Source organism: Mchenga conophoros, linkage group LG8, assembly GCF_057382185.1.
Source record: "Mchenga conophoros isolate Kocher_MC1m ecotype Shallow Benthic linkage group LG8, M_conophoros_male_GT1.1, whole genome shotgun sequence".
Classification (NCBI taxonomy): Eukaryota; Metazoa; Chordata; class Actinopteri; order Cichliformes; family Cichlidae; genus Mchenga; species Mchenga conophoros.
This window is the reverse complement of record NC_140533.1, coordinates 16,754,345-16,775,403: the sequence shown is the minus strand read 5'-3', so window position 1 is coordinate 16,775,403 and position 21,059 is coordinate 16,754,345. Positions and strand designations below refer to the sequence as shown.

General features: G+C 42.9%; 1 protein-coding gene across 1 annotated transcript in view; it reads right to left on the bottom strand.

Annotated features, from left to right (window-relative positions):
* Positions 1-21,059, bottom strand: part of LOC146568505 (protocadherin-15-like) — a 235,777-nt gene that overhangs the window by 89,634 nt on the left and 125,084 nt on the right. Inside the window, exons 20-21 of the mRNA XM_085284578.1 lie at positions 18,613-18,741; positions 986-1,105 (exon numbers count right to left, since the gene is read on the bottom strand). Coding sequence (XP_085140704.1) covers positions 986-1,105; positions 18,613-18,741 — 249 coding nt within the window. The remainder of the gene's footprint in view (positions 1-985; positions 1,106-18,612; positions 18,742-21,059) is intronic.

Genomic DNA, 21,059 nt, shown 5'->3' with positions numbered 1-21,059 from the left:
CAAAATTTAGCATTAACAAAGCTACAAACAAGAATTACTTTCTCACAGCTTTCTTCCACCAACCACCCAAATTACAGTTTGCATTCATGTCAACCAGATTTTAATTCTGAGCTGCTGGATATGTCACCACTATATTGTTTGACAGTACTGTGCAAAACTCTTCAACCACTCCTCTTTTCTTTAAATTTTGCTTTTAAAGGGCAATGGTTCTGAGCAATAGTTCTCTAGCAACAGTTCAGAAAGGTGGTTTTTTTTGGCTTCTTTTGCACACATTTTAAGTCCGTTTGTTATAGACCTATATTAGCATAAAAGCAGCACCTAACTACTGGAATGATCCATTGTAGTGTCTAGACATAACTTCTCTTTATGCACTTTATTATTAGGAACAAAAACCGTTTTTCTACAACAAATGCCAACAAAACACAGTTTGAAAGGCAAAATATTTTATTTTTGCACAAAGAAGATGATTCATAACAAAATATTTGCTGAAAACATGTCATATCTTGCTATGATGTGCAGTGTGTCCTTAAAAAATTTGAGCCAACTAGACAACTGGAGAACAAAAGAACAAGTATTAGCCCTGAATGGCAAGTCTCCAGCATATGAATAGTTTCTGAAAGTCATGTCGTTAAGAAATGGGGAAAACAAAAATCCAGCAAGAAACTGGCCCAGGATCCAAGAGAAGCTGCTGGCCCTTCAGTTGATCTGGATAGGTTTATCTTTACTGCACTGACAGTTTATTCAGCCCCGCAGTTCATCTTTCATTCCAAGGGAATGTTAATGCCAGATTTTGACAAAACTCCTCCAACATCATCAAAAGATCAAATTTAAGAGAATGGGACATATAGAAGGATTTGCAAACCAAAAACACACTTCTTTCAGCCATTCCTGTTTGTGGAGTTACGTCATAAAAATACTATTACCGTTTACAGTTGTCTGCTTTGCCTTAAACTAATTAGGAACAGAATCTGTAGCTTCGTCTCACCTCTCTGTCCAGTGGCACTGCAGTTGTAATGGTTCCAGTGGCATTGATGGAAAACAGCCCCTGGTGGTTGACGAGCCGATAATGGACCTGACCGTTTGCCCCCAGATCTGGATCTGTAGCCTAAACCAGACAGAACAAAAAGCACAGGCACACACATAATAAGAAAAGGGAATTCAAGGGTTTAATCAGCTGTTTTGAAATGCAAGCAGCACTTCAGGCTGCCTTTGAGGTGAGTCATTCTTTGAATAAAAAGTCCTCTCATATTAAACAAAGTACATGTGTAAATCAATGATGTACAACTCTTAACATTTTTTTCAATCTTGTTAACAACTGCATGGTTTCTCTTTTGAAATTAGGAAAGATACTGGGTGGGTAAGGGGGTGAATCAATGTATGTGTGAGAAGGACAGATAGCTGTGAATGATGAGAATTATTAACAGCATTTCCTGCCGTACAGTTTCATAAGGGGCCTTATGTATTTGCAGACTTTTTGACAACTTTGACAACAATTGAAAGCGGGTCAGAGTTACATGAAATCATCTGTCCTGCCATATTGTCTGAGCTAAACTTTATTCAACATTCTTTTAGCTATTGCTCCTATACAAAAATCCAAAGTTTTTTGGGTTTGATTTGGCAAGGGTGTCGAGACAAACTTGAGGGATCTGCTCTCTTTTCCCACTTATTGCAACTTGTCCAAAGGTGTTAAAGTTACTTCCCACCAGCAATTCTTAAACTTTTCCAGAGTTAATGAGACAGTGGTTTCAATTTTCACTTGGAAGAAAGTAGATCACTGTCTTCTTCCCTTTGTTGCATCGCTTTTATCTCTGCATCTGTTCTCCAGTCAAACCCTTCTCCACATCATCTCTTTCAACTACTAAAAAGTAGTGAGAAGGTGACAAATTGCAAGCTGCTGTTCTTTTCACCCTGTCTAAATGTTCATCTTGTCCAATCAGCATTCTCACTACATTAAAATAGATGAGGCCAGAGCAGGGGAGAGGAGAACAGAGGAAACATTAACACGATGCACGTGTGTGTATTTGTGTGTGCGGGCCTAGGGTTTGCTTACATTGCTGTTTCATACAAGTTCCCAGAAGTGAAATATAATTTGAGAGTCAGTGGCAAGTGTTAAAAATAATTGCTTCACACCTGTTCTGAACAATAAGAAAACTGTGAGTTCACATACTATGTCTATGGCATAGTATGGCAAGTTTTGCTCAGATAATTAGCAATCTGTTTATACAGCATTACTAAACAACCTTAAACAACTGTTCATTAACCTGGTGTGTTAAATGTTTATAGTAATAAACTGTGATCCCATGCCTTCGAATTTCACATTTTAGAACTAAAAATGACCTGTAAACACCACAGTTGCAATAATCTATATAGCTTTGGGGCTAAATTCAAATGTTAATGTCTCCCGAGCAACTAAAGACTGCAAATTTTCATGGAAGTAACTGGTACGTGCTTGATAAAAAGTATTTACAAAAAATATATGCTGCTGCACCCAAAACCTTCTTGCATTTGATCACTTGTGGATTGCAGCAGTTGCCCATTGTTTGCATGGAAGTTGCCAAATTGTCTGCAAACAGTTGACATCTACTCTCTGAGTTGTTGTGAAGCTGTGAAAATTGCAACATAAACCAAAACAGGAGACCATTTGGCTTAAAAGAAAAAGTTGCGCTTTTTCAAACATTTTGGCTGAAGCAGTACGACAAAACGTTTACTCATACTTTTACATTCTCTGTTTCCGTTTTGCAAAAATAGAGAATGTTCCATTTCTGCCATCTGCTAGTGACCAAGGCAATCACAAGGAGATGTTTCTTGTGCAGCATCATACTTCAACCTAACGACCATCAGCCACTGCTTGTCAGTTGGGGAGTAGAGAATTTTTTCTAGCAACCAGTAAGCAAATTCCATGTGACTGAAGCCTTGTATGTGACAAAAGTTAAAGAGAAACTTACATCAACTCAGCAATTATAAATTACTAAAGAAACAAATGGACACGCAAAAACATAGTAACCAGAAGATGAGAAAAGACATTGAAAATAACGACTAAAACAAAAACACAGTATTACAGCATGATATACTCAGTGTTGGGGAGTAACGGAATACATGTACCGCCGTTACGTATTTAAAATACAAAATATGAGTAACTGTATTCCGTTACAGTTACCGTTTAAAAAGGTGGTACTCAGAATACAGTTACTTTGTTGAAATAAATGGATTACACTGCGGTACTTTCCTGTTTCATATTGTCGCGGGTCAGGACTGTTTGGGTTTTGTTTGACAGCTACGTTCTGCTGTTCCAGGCGGCAGCGTTACGGTTGCCATGGTTACAGGGTGACGCTCTCTCTCTCTCTGCGACTGTGTGTTTCCTGGGTGAGAGAGCGCCTTTTCGTTGTTGTTGTTGTTGTGCTAAGCTAACAGGCAGAATGCTACAAGCATAGCTCTAAAGAATGTAGCATCATGGGCAGTGTAGTCCGTGTTGCAGGGAGAATGGACTGCCATACACGTTATGGGTCTGTGAGCGCGAGGAGGGAGAAAAAGGGGAGTGGAAAGGTACGAGTTGTCATCGAGGAAAAACGGGAGCTGGAAGCATGTAAATATAATAATAACCACTTCAGCCAAGAAGAGTGCCTGACGAGCCCAGTTGTAAGTAAGCTATTAAGACTCGACTGTACACCGTGTTCGTGTTTTCCTCCGAAAACGGAACGTTGGAGCAGTCTTTCAACGCCTCTCTCTGTCTCTCGCAAGAAAAGTTGACCCACACAACAAAGTAAAGCTATTTTTCGGCTACGAGCCGACAGGGACCCCGCCGTATTAGTCAGAGGTCCCTTTACTACAGTTCAGAGTCGCGGACCTTCAGTAATAGTAATAAATCACACAGCAATAGTACATTCACGTTGTTGTAAAAAGCATGATAATATATTAAGTAATCCAAAGTATTCAGAATACGTTACTGTCATTGAGTAACGTAACGGAATACGTTACAGAATACATTTTGGGGCATGTATTCTGTAATCTGTAATGGAATACATTTTAAAAGTAACCTTCCCAACATTGGATATACTTAAGGTTAAAATAATGCAGCCATTTACTGAGATGGTAAATTTGTGGAAATTGATTTTTTTTAAAAACTGAGTTGCAGATGGTCAGGTTTTCAGCGCTACTAATGTGCCAAGGGTTTTCAAGTATGCAGTGATGAATGTGATCGTGAAGAGGTTTGCTAGAGGTCATGCTGACCTGTTGGAGCAGGTCAGAAAACTGAATGGAAAGTGAAGGGAACCTTTCAAGCAGTCCATGAATGCTAATTATCTAAGGGAGAGTTCTCTCCTCAGACAGAAACAGGTCATGGTCAGATCCCTTCTCAAGTCATAGTCTCTATTTATTTCACAGTAATTTGTAAAACGTTGTCCCCAATGACCATCTGAACTCCAGAATGAGCAAAAATTTACTTTCTGCTTGTTAATTCTCAAGGCCAACCTGAATTACTATATGTTTAAACATTAGCTTTAATTGAAATTTGGATTATGCACAGTCTCTTTTCCTGTGGTCCTTGTGTAATTACTTTGCAATCCATTCCATAGATTGGAAGTCCTGAATAAAGGTGCCAAGGGTGCACTGATCACAAGTACACCTCTTAGTAATTTGGTTTGAAGGTGGCGTTGTGATGCACTTTGAAGGTAAGGGTTAATAGACACTCACGGCTGTGGGCACACCTTATTCTTCTACCATCTGGCTTACAATTCCAGAAGGATTCCAGGGGCATATAAACATTCTTTTCTAGATGGCAGAACTAATAAATTTGAAGCCCTGTATGAAAGTCTGTTTATCAAAGGGTATTCTCAGGATGGCTGCTTTACTTATGGTTGTTGTTTACATGTTCAGCGTTGCTGATTTGATCCTATAGTCTAGCTCTGTCAGAACCAACTTTCTTCCAGAACTTCAATGGGCTCTTTGAGGGTAAAAATTTAGTAGTTTGTCAGATTCAATTTGGATAAATTCTCTTTCAATGAAGGTAATACCTTGACAACTATCGGCTATTAATAACTGTACTCTTAGATGAGGATAAAAAACTGACAAAATCAATTTGAGATCAAGGTAACACAAAAAGCAAAGTGTTTTTTGCCTACTTTGCAACAACACTGTGGAACAAGACTGTACAGTCATGCTAGCAAACTGACAGCACAGCAGTGCTTTGAGCATTATATATAGTGTATACAGAGTGTATGTCTCCATTGTAGTCAATGGGGACACATAGCATAGTCCCAAATCAGCCTTATGTTTTAACCAAAAAAGGAAGGGCATAAAGAGAAAACATGTCTGACAGAAAATCCCCTAGAAGACACTCACAAGGTGCAGATGGGGTATCTGTGTTACACAAATTCAACATGGATGGGAAAGTATCAGATGAAAAGGCTGATATGCTTAATTATGCATGATTTTAAGGATGTTAATGTATTCACGAATTACAGTAAGAGTAAGTCCTAACCTTAAAGCTCCCTTAAGTGATGGTAAGTGTACAGTGCCACATAAAAATCTCGAGCCACCCCTCACCTCTTTGTATTTTGCTGTGAAACTGGCAGAGGTTCAGCAATTTAATAAAATGTGCAAACAGAAGTAAAGATACGTTATATAAGGCAAAGCCAGAGGCTGTACAACTCTATCAAGCTTGAGAGTAAATATCTGGTATGACCACCTTTATTCTTCAGCACAGCCTGAACTCGATGACAAGCTTTCTTGTAATTTCTTTAAATAGTCTTCAGGAATAATTCTCCAGTCTTGAAGAACTTTCAAAGCTCTTCTCTGGATGCTGGCTGCCTTCTTTTCTGTTCTCTGTCGAGATGATCCCACACTGCTTTAATAACGCTGCGGTCTGCACTCTGGGGATACCTGTCCATGACTGATAGTGCTCCACTGTGTGTTTTCTATCCAGGTGTGCTTTTATGGCACTGGCAGTGTTTTGGGAGAATTGGCAAGATATTACTAATCATGGCATTGGATGTAGATCCAAATCTGACTGTACGTTTCTGCATTTATTTTGACAAGATCCCAAACACAAGAACTGAAATACAACAGCTGAATGCATGAAAAAGCCTCCACACAGTGTTTTTTCCTGACTCCTTCTGTACATACAGATGTACAGTGATGGCAATTCAACCTTAAATCAACCCTAAACTTCAAATCAATCACTCCACAAGATTGTATGTCATGCCAAGATATGCCAAGTTTTTGATAACACCTTGTTGGTGTAAAAATACTATTTTATGGCTGTCAGACTGTTAATCTTTCTCAATTTCTGTTTTTTCAGCCACAGAAACAAATTATATACATGTGTGTAAATGGCTGCTAGTAGTCAAGTGCCTCAAGGTACTGATTTAAAATTGGTTGTATGATTGTTTTATTTTTCTTTTCTGTTTTTTTTTTCAGGCCTGCCACTTTTGTCTTTCCAATCTACCTAAAGATCCAATTTAAAATGAGCTCTTTTCGTTTGTTTCCTGTCATGTTTAGACACAACACTTTTAGATCCCTTGAGTTGGGTAACGTTTTAGAAAGTAATAGGTCAGTATTAAATGGATTTTTAAGAGGTTCTTCTGAAAATGGTCACGTACAATGACTGGACTGAAAATAAGTGAAAAAGCAGCAAATGTCCAAAGAAAACTCTGAAAGACCATCAGAAAAACTGGGGAACAGTTGCTCAAGAGCATATTAAAAATACAATAAACTCTCTTTGGAAGCTAATTATAAAGAAATAAGTGGTGGCTCAAGACCTTTGCATATTACTCTATGTTATATTATTTAATTGCAAAACTTTTTTTTTTTTAGAATTTCAGTGTCTATATAGCTGCTTTTTGAGTCTTATATAATCCACTGTTTCCAGATCCTAATGCACCCTCTCTTCCCTAAAGCAAGCCATCAACAAAGAACCTTTGAAGGTCAAAAACTATCTGTCATGGTCCTGAGTCTGAGGACTCAGTGTTTTGTGTTCCTTATGCTTTTGTTCATTCAGAGTGTGTATTCTGTTGTGATTTTGCCATTTGTTAGGTTTCTGTTCTTTGCCTGCCTGCTTCCACTTCTCTGTGTTCCCTCTGTCTGTCCATGGTGTTATTGTGTCTGCTCATGAGTCTGCCTGTCAAGTTCAGTGTCCGGTCTGGTTCTCTGTGTCTGTTAGTTTCCTGTTTTATTCTGAAAGTTCATGTCTCATGTCAGTGTGTTCAGTTTTACCACTCCCCTGTCTCGTTAGCCTTATTGCTCCCAGCTGTGTCTCCCTCCTGTGGCCCATTCCCTGATTACTCCCCGTGTATTTAAGCCCTGTGTTTTCCTGTGCTCTCTGTCGCGTCGTCTGTTTAACTCCATGTCAGTCTGCATTATTCTGTTACCTGGTATTCATTCTGCGTCTCTCTGCCATCTCTCTTTGTGCATTTCGCTCCTCCTCCCGTGAGTGTCTGGTTTAAGTTTTGTTCTTTAGTTTTCCCAGTTTAGGTTTGTTTACTCCCCGCTCTGCTCTTCCTGTTTTGTCACTTTATCACCTCTGCAAATAAATTTTCACTCGCACCCCAGTCAGTGCCTGCATCTTGGATCCTTTTCTCAATTCACCACACGACTGCTGTGCAGCCGTGACAGTACGACGCGACCACAAGAATGGATCCAGCGGTCTTGGCCGGGGAGAGCGACCTCACACGTGCCCTACGCCTGGTGGACTGGGTAACCCACACCTCCAATGCACGAGCGAAAGTTGTGGGGATAAATGCCGTTGAGGCAATCCTGGCAGGAAATCCCTATCTCCACCAGGTCCGGGGATTTACAGACTTAATCGCTGAGCTGCATAAAGCCCAGGAAGCGGTGCAAGCTCGGGAAGTAGCCAATTGTGCCCAGCAACAATGGACTACGACCGCCACAAAGCATCCGTCTCAGATTCACCCACCGGAGGTTTCACGGCCCGACCCCCCAGAGGTTTTTCCCTGCCTGTCGGAGCCGTCAGCGGTGGGGAGGAAACATTCGCGCCACCGACGCTTCACCCCACAGCCGGATTCAGGGACTCCTGTGCGACCAGCTGTGGTGAGTTTTAAGGACGCTGGTGCTTCTGGGACTGTGTTTTCTGGGGCCGTTCATGGGGAGGGTAAAGACAGTACACGGCGTTTACCTACCTTCGTGGTAACTGACCTCTCACAAGTTGGCATTTTCAAAACATCCATAACAGTAGCTGACTGTGTTTCATCCACTCCACCACCAACTCCAGTCTCACTTCAACCAGTACATCAGCCTTTAGCCAGTTCATTAGCCCAGCCTACATCTATGCCATTAGCCCGATCACCCGTTCCCTCCATACTGGAGGCTGTGTCTGTGCCACCCATTTTGAATCTCGTTCCTAGCACCCATTTTGAGCGGAGAGACAAATGCATTAAAACCACTCTAGTTTCTCAGAAACTGGCTAATTTAGAGACTGTTACTCGCCCCAGGGCCTCCCCAGAGGCTGGGTCTCAGCCCCCAGCAGACTCAGGACCCCTGGCGGTTAAGAAGCCAGCTGAGGACCACACCCGGCCGTCGCTGCCTGAGCAGACCCAATGCTCTGTGCAGCTGCAGTCTGCCATGTGTTTGCCAGAGGCCCGTGCGCCTGCTGGTTCTGTTCCGTCCCTGCCAGAGGCCCGTGCGCCTGCTGGTTCTGTTCCGTCCCTGCCAGAGGCCCGTGCGCCTGCTGGTTCTGTTGCGTCCCTGCCAGAGGCCCGTGTGCCTGCTGGTTCTTTTCTGTCTCTGCCAGAGGTCTCCGCACCTGCTGGTTCTGTCCTGTGTGTGCCAGGGGCTTTAGTGCCCACTGGTTCTGAGACTGTTTTTGCTGGGGGGCCCGAGGAGCCCGTCCAGCCTTCTGCCTCGTCAGCTGGGGGGCCCGAGGAGCCCGTCCAGCCATCTGCCTCGTCAGCTGGGGGGCCCGAGGAGCCCGTCCAGCCCTCAGCTGCAGTCTCATCACCAGCTGCAGTCTCATCACCCTCGCCTGGTCCAGCTTCCGCTTCCTCATCAGCATCGCCTGGTCCAGCATCTGCTTCAGCATCGCCTGGTCCAGCATCTGGTCCAGCATCTGCTTCGGCATCGCCTGGTCCAGCATCTGCTTCGGCATCGCCTGGTCCAGCATCTGCTTCGGCATCGCCTGGTCCAGCATCTGCTTCGGCATCGCCTGGTCCAGCATCTGCTTCCTCATGTCCAGCCACTGCTTCCTCGTCAGCTGCTTCGTCTGGTCCAGCCACTGCTTCATCCTCGTCAGCTGCTTCGTCTGGTCCAGCCACTGCTTCATCCTCGTCTGGTCCAGCCACTGCTTCATCCTCGTCTGGTCCGGCTTCAGCCTCCGCTTCATCCTCGTCTGGTCCGGCTTCAGCCTCCGCTTCATCCTCGTCTGGTCCGGCTCCAGCCTCCACTTCATCCTCGTCTGGTCCGGCTCCAGCCTCCTCATCAGCATCGCCTGGTCCGGCTCCAGCCTCCTCATCAGCATCGCCTGGTCCGGCTCCAGCATCCTCATCAGCCTCGCCTGGTCCGGCCTCCGCTTCTGCTTCAGCCTCGCCTGGTCCGGCCTCCGCATCCTCATCATCCTCATCAGCTTCGTCTGGTCCAGCCTCCGCCTCCGCCTCGTCTGGTCCAGCCTCCGCTTCGCCTGGGGCTGCAGGGGCCACGCAGCCTTCAGGTCCCCTACTACCACCTCCACATCGTCGGTCATCTGCCAGGCCACTTGTTGGGCATCTCCGCCACTGTGGACGCCCTCCTGAACGCCCTCCTGAACGCCGCCACTACCTTCCACGTGGCCGGCCTCCGGACTTGTTTCCACACCGCTGTTGCCGTCCGCACGGTCGGCCCCCAGAGCTGTTTCCACGCCGCTGTTGCTGTCTGCACGGTCGGCCCCCAGAACTGTTTCCACACCACTGCCTACTGCGTGGCCGGCCTCCGGACCTGCCCCACTGCTGCTGCCTTTCACGCAGTCGGCCCCCGGAACTGAACTGTTTTTGGCCTCCGGGTCGGCCCCCTGACCTTGTCCGTCTGGGCCTTTTCGGACTATGTCCCTCCGTCCTGGACCCCCACCGCCCACCCTGGTCGGGTCGTTTTCTGTTTTTTGGTTCGTGGGGGTTTTTTTTGGCTTTGGTCCGTTTTTGTGTTTCTGTTGGGCTGTCTGGTGCCAGCCCTTGAGGGGGGGGTACTGTCATGGTCCTGAGTCTGAGGACTCAGTGTTTTGTGTTCCTTATGCTTTTGTTCATTCAGAGTGTGTATTCTGTTGTGATTTTGCCATTTGTTAGGTTTCTGTTCTTTGCCTGCCTGCTTCCACTTCTCTGTGTTCCCTCTGTCTGTCCATGGTGTTATTGTGTCTGCTCATGAGTCTGCCTGTCAAGTTCAGTGTCCGGTCTGGTTCTCTGTGTCTGTTAGTTTCCTGTTTTATTCTGAAAGTTCATGTCTCATGTCAGTGTGTTCAGTTTTACCACTCCCCTGTCTCGTTAGCCTTATTGCTCCCAGCTGTGTCTCCCTCCTGTGGCCCATTCCCTGATTACTCCCCGTGTATTTAAGCCCTGTGTTTTCCTGTGCTCTCTGTCGCGTCGTCTGTTTAACTCCATGTCAGTCTGCATTATTCTGTTACCTGGTATTCATTCTGCGTCTCTCTGCCATCTCTCTTTGTGCATTTCGCTCCTCCTCCCGTGAGTGTCTGGTTTAAGTTTTGTTCTTTAGTTTTCCCAGTTTAGGTTTGTTTACTCCCCGCTCTGCTCTTCCTGTTTTGTCACTTTATCACCTCTGCAAATAAATTTTCACTCGCACCCCAGTCAGTGCCTGCATCTTGGATCCTTTTCTCAATTCACCACACGACTGCTGTGCAGCCGTGACACTATCCTGTACAGGTGCTGTGTGGTTACAAGTTGTTGTGGCTACAGGCAGGACTGCTGCCTGTAATGTGTCAGAGATGGCCTCATCTACATTAAAGTTAGTACTGTATTTTTTGGACTATAAGGCGCACCTAAAATCCTTCAATTTTCTCAAAAAACTGACAGTGCGCCTTCCAGTACCATCCAGTACGCCTTATGTATCAATTCTGGTTGTGCTTACTGACCTCGAACTGATTCTATGTGATACATGGCCCTGAAAAATCAGTCAAAATGTTTTAGTATGACTTTGGTAAGTTACGAAGCTGCACTGCTTGACGGATTGTAGGAGCATTACAGCTACTGTAGTCAGGAGCCTCGCAGAGTAATACGTCCTGTGCTTCAACATAATATTATGCTGTGTTTATAAGGATCCCAAAATGGCACCTGCTAAGAGACATGCTTGTAGGCCGAAATCGCCCAACTGTCTTTCAGTCTATTGGTCCCTGTGTGCTCACAATACTTATCAATACCTCACTGGTTTCTGGTCAGGTCCCTGTTTATTGTAAGAATGCTGTCATTCACCGACTGTTAAAAAAAAACCTAAGCTTGACGCTTCTCTTCTCAGTAGCTACAGACCGATTTCAAAATTACCGTTCATTGCTAAGATTTTGGAAAAGGTTGTGGCTAAGCAGCTTATAGCTGTTCTAGATGAATACAGCATTCTGGATAAATTCCAATCTGGCTTTCGTACAGCTCACTCTACTGAAACTACACTTCTTACAGTCTCCAATGACATTTTGATGAGTTGTGATGCAGGAGAATGCTCCGTTCTGTTGATGTTGGACCTGACCTCTGCCTTTGATACTGTGGACCATCATGTTCTGCTAGACAGGCTGAGACAGTGGGTGGGTATATCAGGGGCTGCTTTGGACTGGTTTGAATCCTAGTTGCATGAATGATCCTTTCTGTGGCTATCTCTAAGTACAGTTCCTCTTCTACTTTTCTTGCCTATGGTGTGCCACAAGGTTCAGTTTTGGGGCCTTTATTGTTCTTGCTGTTTTTACTTCTTCTTCAGCACTTATTGAGCACTTTTAAGGACATTTTGTACCACTGCTATGCAGATGATATTCAGTTATATATCTCCTTTAAGCCCCAAGATGTTTCCAAGCTACAGATTTTGCATAAGTGCATAGACTCCATTAGAGGTTGGATGGCTGGAAACTTTCTTCAACTAAATGAGGAGAAGACTGAAGTCCTCGTTTGTGCTCCTGAAAAAATTGTACCTAGTGTTATGGAAAAACTTGGGTCCACTTGCTACATTTGCCAAACCTTCTATCAGGAACCTTGGTGTTACTATTGACTCAGCTCTGACTTTGGACGCTCATGTTAAATCTCTGGTCCGCTCCTGTTTTTATCACTTGAGAGACATTGCTAAACTGAGTCCATTGTATCGCGCTCCGAATTAGAAATTGTCATTCATGCATTTGTTTCAAACAGTGCAAGGCTGAAGGCAAATGTGTAAACCTTCCCTTTTTTAAAAGCTTAGACTTGCTAGAATAAAACAACCTGTAAAAAGCTAGAATTACAATTGAATAGTATTTAGTAATGATCTCTGAAAAAAATAGCCACTAAATCAAACAACAAACAGGGGCCATACATCTTTACTTAATGAGAGGAAAATCCTTATGTAAAGGCTTTAATTGCAATATTGTCAACATTGTCAGTTGAATAACTTCATCTAACCCCCATTACTCAAATCATATTTACCTTCTACCTCATTTGCTGTACTCCAGTCACTACTTGCTAATGCAGTGACCCATTTTTGTCTGTTTCCCCAATTTTGGATCATTAAAGTTTCATCGCATCTCACACAGCGACTATTAGAATTAATGAAAATTAGACTCCATCTTGTCAGTGTTATGAAGACTCAAAGAAAAACGAAGTCCTCTTGATGTGATTCGTATTCAGTGATTCATTACTATCTGGGGGTAAAACTGCTAGAAACTTAATAGAGCATCCACATATTGGATGATTATCCCATGTTGTTTGAAGAAAGGCGTGAAAGAAGTGAGACATGGAAAATAAATGAGAGAGCGAAGGTAAAAAGGCGAGAATGTAGAAAAATGCAATTTTATAGCTTGAAAACGAGGAGACGTGGACAAAGTGTGTGTGCTTATTTTCTTTACTTACTTTTAGTGTGTGCAAATGAAGTAAATTGTTAGTCTTAAACATTTGGGGGAAATGTAGTGGAGAATTAGACAAACGACTAATACCACACAGTCATTTGTTAGCTGTAAAACCCACCAATTAGCTTAGCTTAGCAAAAAAAATGCAAGGATAATGAATGAGCCTGGCGCTATCCAAAAGTGACAAAATGTCTTTACTGTGTACAAGCACGGTTGTAGTGCTTATTAGGTCATTAACGAATGTAAGATTTATGTCACATTATGCCATAAACTAACAGTACTGATAATGATATGTAATGGTTAATCCAGCAGTATACACAAGGCCTTTAATTGAAATCAGCTCAGAAAAATTAGCTTAAATGCTTGAATGGTGTGCTTGATCAATTTCTCACTTGAGAAAAAATCAGTATACCGTCTTAAATTTAAATTTAAATTCTTAAATGATTAAAAACTAGGTCTGGGTATTGCAAAACTGGCTTAGGCTGTGGTGAATCATATTGTTAATGTCACGGCTGGCAAGGCAGGCTATGTAGAGGTGCTACCCAAACGCAGGCACTGAGATAGATGCGAAGATTGAGCTTTATTTTGAGGTGAACAGGATGCAGGAGGAACCGAGAAGGGCATACAGAGAAACTAAGAGAAACCTAAACTGAGGAAACTAACAAAACTGACATGAAACTATCATACGGCGGAAACACGGGGAGACTCGGGGAGACAACACAGACAGACCAGCAACAAGCAAAAGGAAACACAGGGCTTATAATACACAACGGCGTAATCAGGGAATAGGAGGCAGGAGAGAAACACAGCTGGGAGAAATCAGAGCTGATGAGACAAGGGGAAGCAAAACCAGACACACTAACATAAGACACAGAACTTCACAATAAAATAGGAAACTCAACATGTCTGTGTAAAAATAAACTAAAGCAAACTAAAAACATAAATCCAGTTTGCTATTTGCCTAAAACATAACAATACATTTTTTTTAGATTTAAACAAGTTCTAAAACATTTGTTACTTTTATGACGCCTGTTAATCGCTGTGTCATATTGAGAGTATTTCTAAGTAAGCAGTTGTTGACTACATTAGGATTCTGTACTATAATAAAAAAGTAATTGTTTTTAAATTTATACGACAATGATTAAGAGCATTTAGTGTCCAAAATATTTTTGCTTCCATAAGAGTAAAATGGCAGTGGCATTAGATACTGACAGAATTGAAAATTGTTATACTTTTTATAATGGGTTAAACCCCTGTTTTTTTCTATTAAGTTAATCTGGCCAAAGCATCTTGGACATTGGCAAAGTGGTACCAGTCTTCTCCATCTGCAATGTATTTCCAAATAATTCTAAAAAGAGAATTTTTTGTCAAGATTTTGTATACTCAGAGTCCTTGAGTGTTCTTGGAGACAAAGTTAGAGAAGCAAGGCTGAGTTGTGGGGGTTTTTTGGAGGGGAGGGGGTTCACACAGGACAAAGGATGTTGAACATTGAGCAGATAGACAGTAGGAGATGCAGAAGGTTTGTGTGAGAGAGGAGGATGCTAGGGGATAGGGGGAGATGGAGGCAGAAGATCTGCTGTGGCGACCAGGTGAAAGAAGAAGAAGAAGAAGGGCCCCTGACTGTCGCTATGTATTTTTGCATAAATTTGAAATGTAAAAAAAAAAAAACCAAACCGTTTGAGCTGTAATGATGTAAATCATTAGGGCTAACTGACAACATTTCCCCTAAAACTCACCTTTAAGTACAGTACAGTAAAGTTGTCACAACATTTTACACGCTGGATTGAATCATTTACATTGATTAATCACCTGATGTTAAACATGACTGCAGTTCCCAGAGTTGGTTGCTGCAGAAGGTTTGCGTATCCAAAATGAGCGTGACTTTCCACTCTGCTTTTATTCTGCCTCTTCTTTTGCTCTCTGTCCTCGTGTCTTATCCCTCCCTTGATGTCTTTCTCACAGTTATCTAAGCGTAATTACATTGCCAGACAGTTAAAAGCCACGACCACAATAGAATTAATGTCTCAGCTACCTTATGCAGGAAGCTTTTCAACAGAGACCGACTCCAGAAAAAAAAACACACCTTAAAGCCTGAAATATGAACTCTTATCTCTACATTCACAAGTTCTGCCTGTCATGTTCAGGTGCACAGGCTTCTTTTCTTTCAGTTCCCCCCCTTTTGTGTGTTTTTTTTTAATCCCATTCTCACCTCCGCCTCTAACTTAATTCCTAAAAGAAGTACCTGCAACTGAAACTCGATTACTGAGATATTATTAATCTGTCTCTGAGTGCATTTCTTTTATTTCAGGTATAATAACAGCATGTAGGTCTTTTCTAAGTAGGTTAGTTACTATACAGACAAGCCCTTGCTAGTCGTCTCATTACTACAATGTATTCTAGTGAGCTTTTGTGGAGTTGCTTCTTTTTCTGTTGTTTCTCGTCAGCTTTTTTGGCTATGAGGTGCCATATTAAACCAGAACTGATAGTTTTAAGGAGGTGTACACAGTCTAAAGGGATATCGATAATGTGTGGCCTACTTCCTAAAAGTTTACCCCTAAATGATGTTTTTCTTACCAATCAATTTAAAACAATTTACAATAAATGGCCGAGCCAGTTTCTGTGCGACACATTTCCACTGACAGTACACAGAAAGTTATCAGTCACACAGCGACAGGTAATCATGTAATGAACAGCCAACAGTGTAGCAGGTCATTTCACTGATGTATTCCCCTCTCTCAGGCTGAAGAGCTGAGAAAGACCTCCCAGGATGACTGCCTAACCCTGCAGTTGATGGATAGACCGAACTGGTAAACTGATTAAGAGTTGATATGATGCATCTCACTATGAGGCTGTGTCTAACATTATGCGTTGCTGATAGAGCTGGAATATCAGACAATAAGCACTCAGGAAGGTGGTACTTTATTCTTCAAATCTACATCTCTTCTTATGTTTGTAGACAACTTGGCAAACATCTATTCCTGGTACTGGTACCGACAACTACATTCCTGGCATAGTGATGTCTCTATTTTGAATTGGGGAGGCACAGTGGTTAGTACTGTTACATCATAGCAGGGAGTTTCATACCTCCTTGCCTTGCTTTCAGGCTGGCTCCATGCTCCTTGCAACCCCAAGTAGGACAGGAATATTAAGAAAATGGATGGATAGATATGTTTAACTGTGGACCATGCAAAGTAAATTTGGGGAATTCAAGAAATGAAAATATGGTGCTAGAAGGAGTATAACAGACCTGCTTTAAAACAGCCTGCTTTAAAAGTGTGAGGTATTTGCTTCCATTTGCAACTATATAATGAAAATTCAGTTCATGTTGGGGCTTTTTAAAACAGCAACAAACTGAATTCACTCAATCTGTCCTTTTTCTAAGCAATTATTTAACCATATGTGTTAAATTCATGACAAACAGTTTAAGAACGAGGCTCTTAGCTCTGGCATCCCACATTTTATTCCCTACTGTGGTTCTCCCACTTCTTCCTGCCATCCAAGCATTTTCACATCTTCCCCTGTTCCCATTTACCTACTAGAATCAGCAAACCAAGGTCAGGTCTATTCATTCTTCCGGAAATCTTTTTAATGCTTACAGCTACGAACCCTGGTTTGGAATGTGGCCCAGAGTCGTGCCTTGATCAGCCCACTGAGGGATCACATAGTCTGTTTTGGTTTGGAATAGATCCAAGGGTCCTTGAAAGGGAGGAAGTTCAGGATTGGAATTCTTTCAAGTGCCCTCTCCACAGATTAGGGTGGGTTTTTGGATGCTGAATTTGGAACATGGCCAAAGATCTGAGTGAAAGTAAAAATCTGGAATGCTTGGAATGAGATATCCTCTTCGGGCATAAGGGTTGGAATTGTGCCCGATGGTCCAAATAAGAAACACTATTGAAGTTTTTAAGTTTGGAACTTGTTAAAGTATGACTTGTTCAAAGTCCCGGATAAGGGTGTACAAGGGCCATGTATTTATCTCAGGAGAAGTCCTTGTGTTGAAGCAAAGAAGCGTGATTAACATTTAGAACCTGCAAAGTGTCAGGCTATTCAAAGACCCCCTGACATCGCTGTATAAAGCTTATGAATTAAGCTTGGAGCAAATCCAAGCAAGCATGCAACCAAGTGAGCATCTTTAAAGATCAGAGCCTATCAAAGTGTCAGATTTACCCATGGCCCCTGTCTAGGGAATACATAAGTCCATTATTAGGTCTGGAACAAGTCCAGGAGTCTTTCTGCTAAGTGGAGACCAGAGTGCTGATACAGGTGAAAGCAAAGCTCGTCCTTTAAACCCAACTATTTATTTTCCTTTTTATTGTTGTTGAAGTTGTTGTTTTTGTAGATTTTCCACAGATTTAAAGATAATTTTCATGCCACTGCTTTAACACAAACACAGGAAAAATAAAGGGAATGTAACCAAGAATTCTCATCCAAGTTGAGTTCCAATAAAGAAACAAAAGAAACCCCAAACAAAAGAAAAACATAACCATTGTACTTTATTGGGACATGTTTAGTCTCAGTTTTATTTTTTCTTGTTGCAAAAGAAAGAAAGAAAATAAATACTGCAAGTTGGTTGAAACTTCATAAAGGTCTTAGTGCCATCGTTGGTGCTTTTACCTGATGGTTTGTGCATTTTTTTAAACAGGGAATATTTGGATTTACACACAGTTTGTATTCGTTCCCTATTTTCTGTAAGGTTTTGTGTACAGTAACAATCCTAATAGACACTACTCCACACACTTGCACCACAGGACATGCACGTATTTCCTTGTATCCCCTTCCACCTGCAATATGCACTCAAAGTCCTATGAGCATAATAACAATCCTAATTACAAAGCTACCACAGTTTAAGAAGTTACATTAGTGGTCTTTGGTCCCTGTTGTGAAAGATTATAAGAGCTAAATTCAATTAGAGCCTCTGTGAATCCGTGTGCGCGTGCATGTACTTATGCTGAGGGGACAATAATCTGTTTACACAGTCATATTGTGGGATCCTTCCGTCTTTCTGGGGACAAAAAAGCCAGCCTGCATGATGCAAATTAACACATTTTAAAATGAAACATGTGACAAACAGAAAGGTCAATGAATCTGCAGTTATAACTGAAGAAATGAGACGAAACATGGTTTAGATTCAGATATGATGATTTGTGTCACAATAACACGAGAGCTGTGCAACCAGTTCAAACACACTGGTGTGAGCCACTAGAGAAATAACAGAAAAAAGTAATCTTGCTGTACCGCTGTGTTTGGGTTTTTAATTGAGCATGAGAATCAGTGTTTCTGATAGATTGAGATAAAGTCCCATCTAAACTGTCTGTTTGTTCATGACTCATCATTATAATAAAGGATTAGTGTAAGGAAATAAACTAAAAAGGTTGAACAAATGCACAGGCAGGAACGAGTGGAAAATGAACACATTAGCATGCAAACTTGCTGTAATTATACCTGTTCACACACTACAAATATTAATTGCAGTGAGTGCTTAAATGTATTCAAAAACATGTAGTGAACAGTGATGTGGGAATGTGAGAGAAATAAGGTTGGTCATGCAGGCTGCTTCTCTCCAAATGATTTAGAGTGTGTTGTGTGCAGCTCTGTGTGTGTGTGTCTAATCTTACCTTAACCTGTCCAACGTAGGCGTGTTTCTGCTCCTCAATGACAGTGAGGTTCACTGGCAGGGAAGTATCGAACAGCGGGTCGTTGTCATTAACGTCAGTCACCACAATGCTCACCGTCGCTGTAGACGTCTACACACACACACAAAGGACTGTAAGTGTTTAGTTCAAAGACTCTAATTATTGTACAAACCGTTATTTTTTTAAATGATGATTATCAGAAACTAAAACTGAATCACGACATTTCAAAGACTGTGTTTTTTTTAACCATCTTATTCTATGTGTCCCTTTTGCTAACATCGTCTTATATAATTAACTAAAGAGTTGCAATCAGGCCCGGGCTGCCATATCCCTTTGTGCTAGTAAGAACTGTTCACTCTATAAATAGATTTAAAAACTGCTCACTGTTGGTCCACTTGTTCTCTCTCTCTCGATGTAAAAGGTCTGTTTGTTTTAACCCTTTACACCCTGGAAGTATTGCTGTGTGACATTTATGGTGAAAATAGGTAGCAGCCACTTCCTATCTAACACATTGCCAGTACTGTGTTGGACCTCCTTTTGCATTCAAAACTGCCTTAATTCTTCATGGTATAGATTCAACAAGATGCTGGAAACATGCCTCAGAGACTCAGTTGCTGCACAGCCAATCTCCCATTCCACCACATTACACCAGCCACTGGCTATTTGAACACAGTGAACTCATTTTCATGTTCAAGATGAGATCATTTGAGCTTTGTGACATAATGTGCTGTCCTGCTGGAAGCAGACATCAGAAGATTGGACACTTACTGGGACGGACATGGTCAGCAACGATTCTCATGGCCTTTAAATGATGCTCAGTTGGTAGTAAGGGGTCTAAAGTGTGTCAAGACAATATCACCTACACCATTACACCATCAGCACAGCTTGAACTATTGCTGTCATGCTGTTTATGCCAAAGTTGAACCGTCTGAATGGCTCAGCAGAAACTGAGAATCATGAGACATGGCAATGTTTTTCCGGGGCGATCGTGGCTCAAGCCTTGTAATCGGAAGGTTGCCGGTTCGAGCCCCGGTTCCGACAGTCTCGATCGTTGTGTCTTTGGGCAAGACACTTGACCCGTTGCCTACTGGTGGTGGTCAGAGGGCCCGGTGGCGCCAGTGTCCGGCAGCCTCGCCGACTACAAGAAGGTCAACACAGTCAGTGTTCAGCCCACTGCATCTCTTGCAGACGAGCTTAACAACTTCTATGCTCGTTTTGACGCAGACAACAGAGAGCAGATCCTCTACCCTCACGAGGACAGTGAGGCTGCAACTCTAACTCTGAAAACAGAAGCTGTGAGATGGACCTTTAAAAAGGTAAATCCTCACAAAGCTCCAGGACCAGACGGCATCCCAGGCCGGCTACTCAGAGTATGTGCAGACGAGCTGGCAGAGGTGTTCACCAACATCTTCAACCTCTCCCTGAGGCAGTCAGTGGTCCCCACGTCCCTCAAAGCATCCACCATCATTCCCGTTCCCAAAAAATCAGTGGTCTCCTGTCTGAATGACTACCGTCCTGTTGCACTGACATCCGTCATCATGAAGTGCCTGGAGCGGCTGGTCAAAGGTCATATCTGCTCCTCCCTCCCTGACACACTGGACCCTCTTCAGTTTGCCTATCAGACAAACAGAGCCACAGAGGATGCCATCGCCCTGGCAACGCACACCACCCTCACTCACCTGGAGAAATGGAATACATATGCAAGGATGCTCTTCATCGACTACAGCTCGGCATTTAACACCATCATCCCCTCAAAATTGCCACGAAGCTCGTCGACCTTGGGGTGGGAACACCGATCTGCAGATGGATTCTAAACTTCCTCACAAACAGGCCCCAGGTGGTGAGAGTTGGTAAGCACACCTCCTCATCACTCATCCTAAACACAGGCACGCCACAGGGTTGTGTGCTTAGCCCCCTCCTATATTCCCTGTTCACACACGACTGTGTTGCTAAACAAGAGTCCAACATCATCATCAAGTTTGCGGATGACACAACCATCATAGGCCTCATCACAGACAACGATGAGACGGCCTATAGAGAGGAGGTGATGGCGCTGTACGAGTGGTGCCTGGAAAATAACCTGACTCTCAACATCAGCAAAACTAGAGAGATGATAGTGGACTACCGAAAACGACCAGTCAGAGAACACCAGCCCATCCACATCAACGGTGTCAAGGTCGAAAGGGTCAGCAGCTTCAAGTTCCTTGGAGTCAACATCACTGAGGACTTCTCCTGGACCCTTCACACAGACACTGCTATCAGGAAAGCTCGCCAGCGGCTTTACTTCCTGAGGAGGCTGAGGAAGTTTAGCACGAATGCCAACATCACCTCAAATTTTTACAGGTGTGCAATTGAGAGCTTGCTGACGAGCTGCATCACAGTTTGGTACGGAAGCTGCTCTGCCAGCAGCCGTAAATCACTACAGAGGG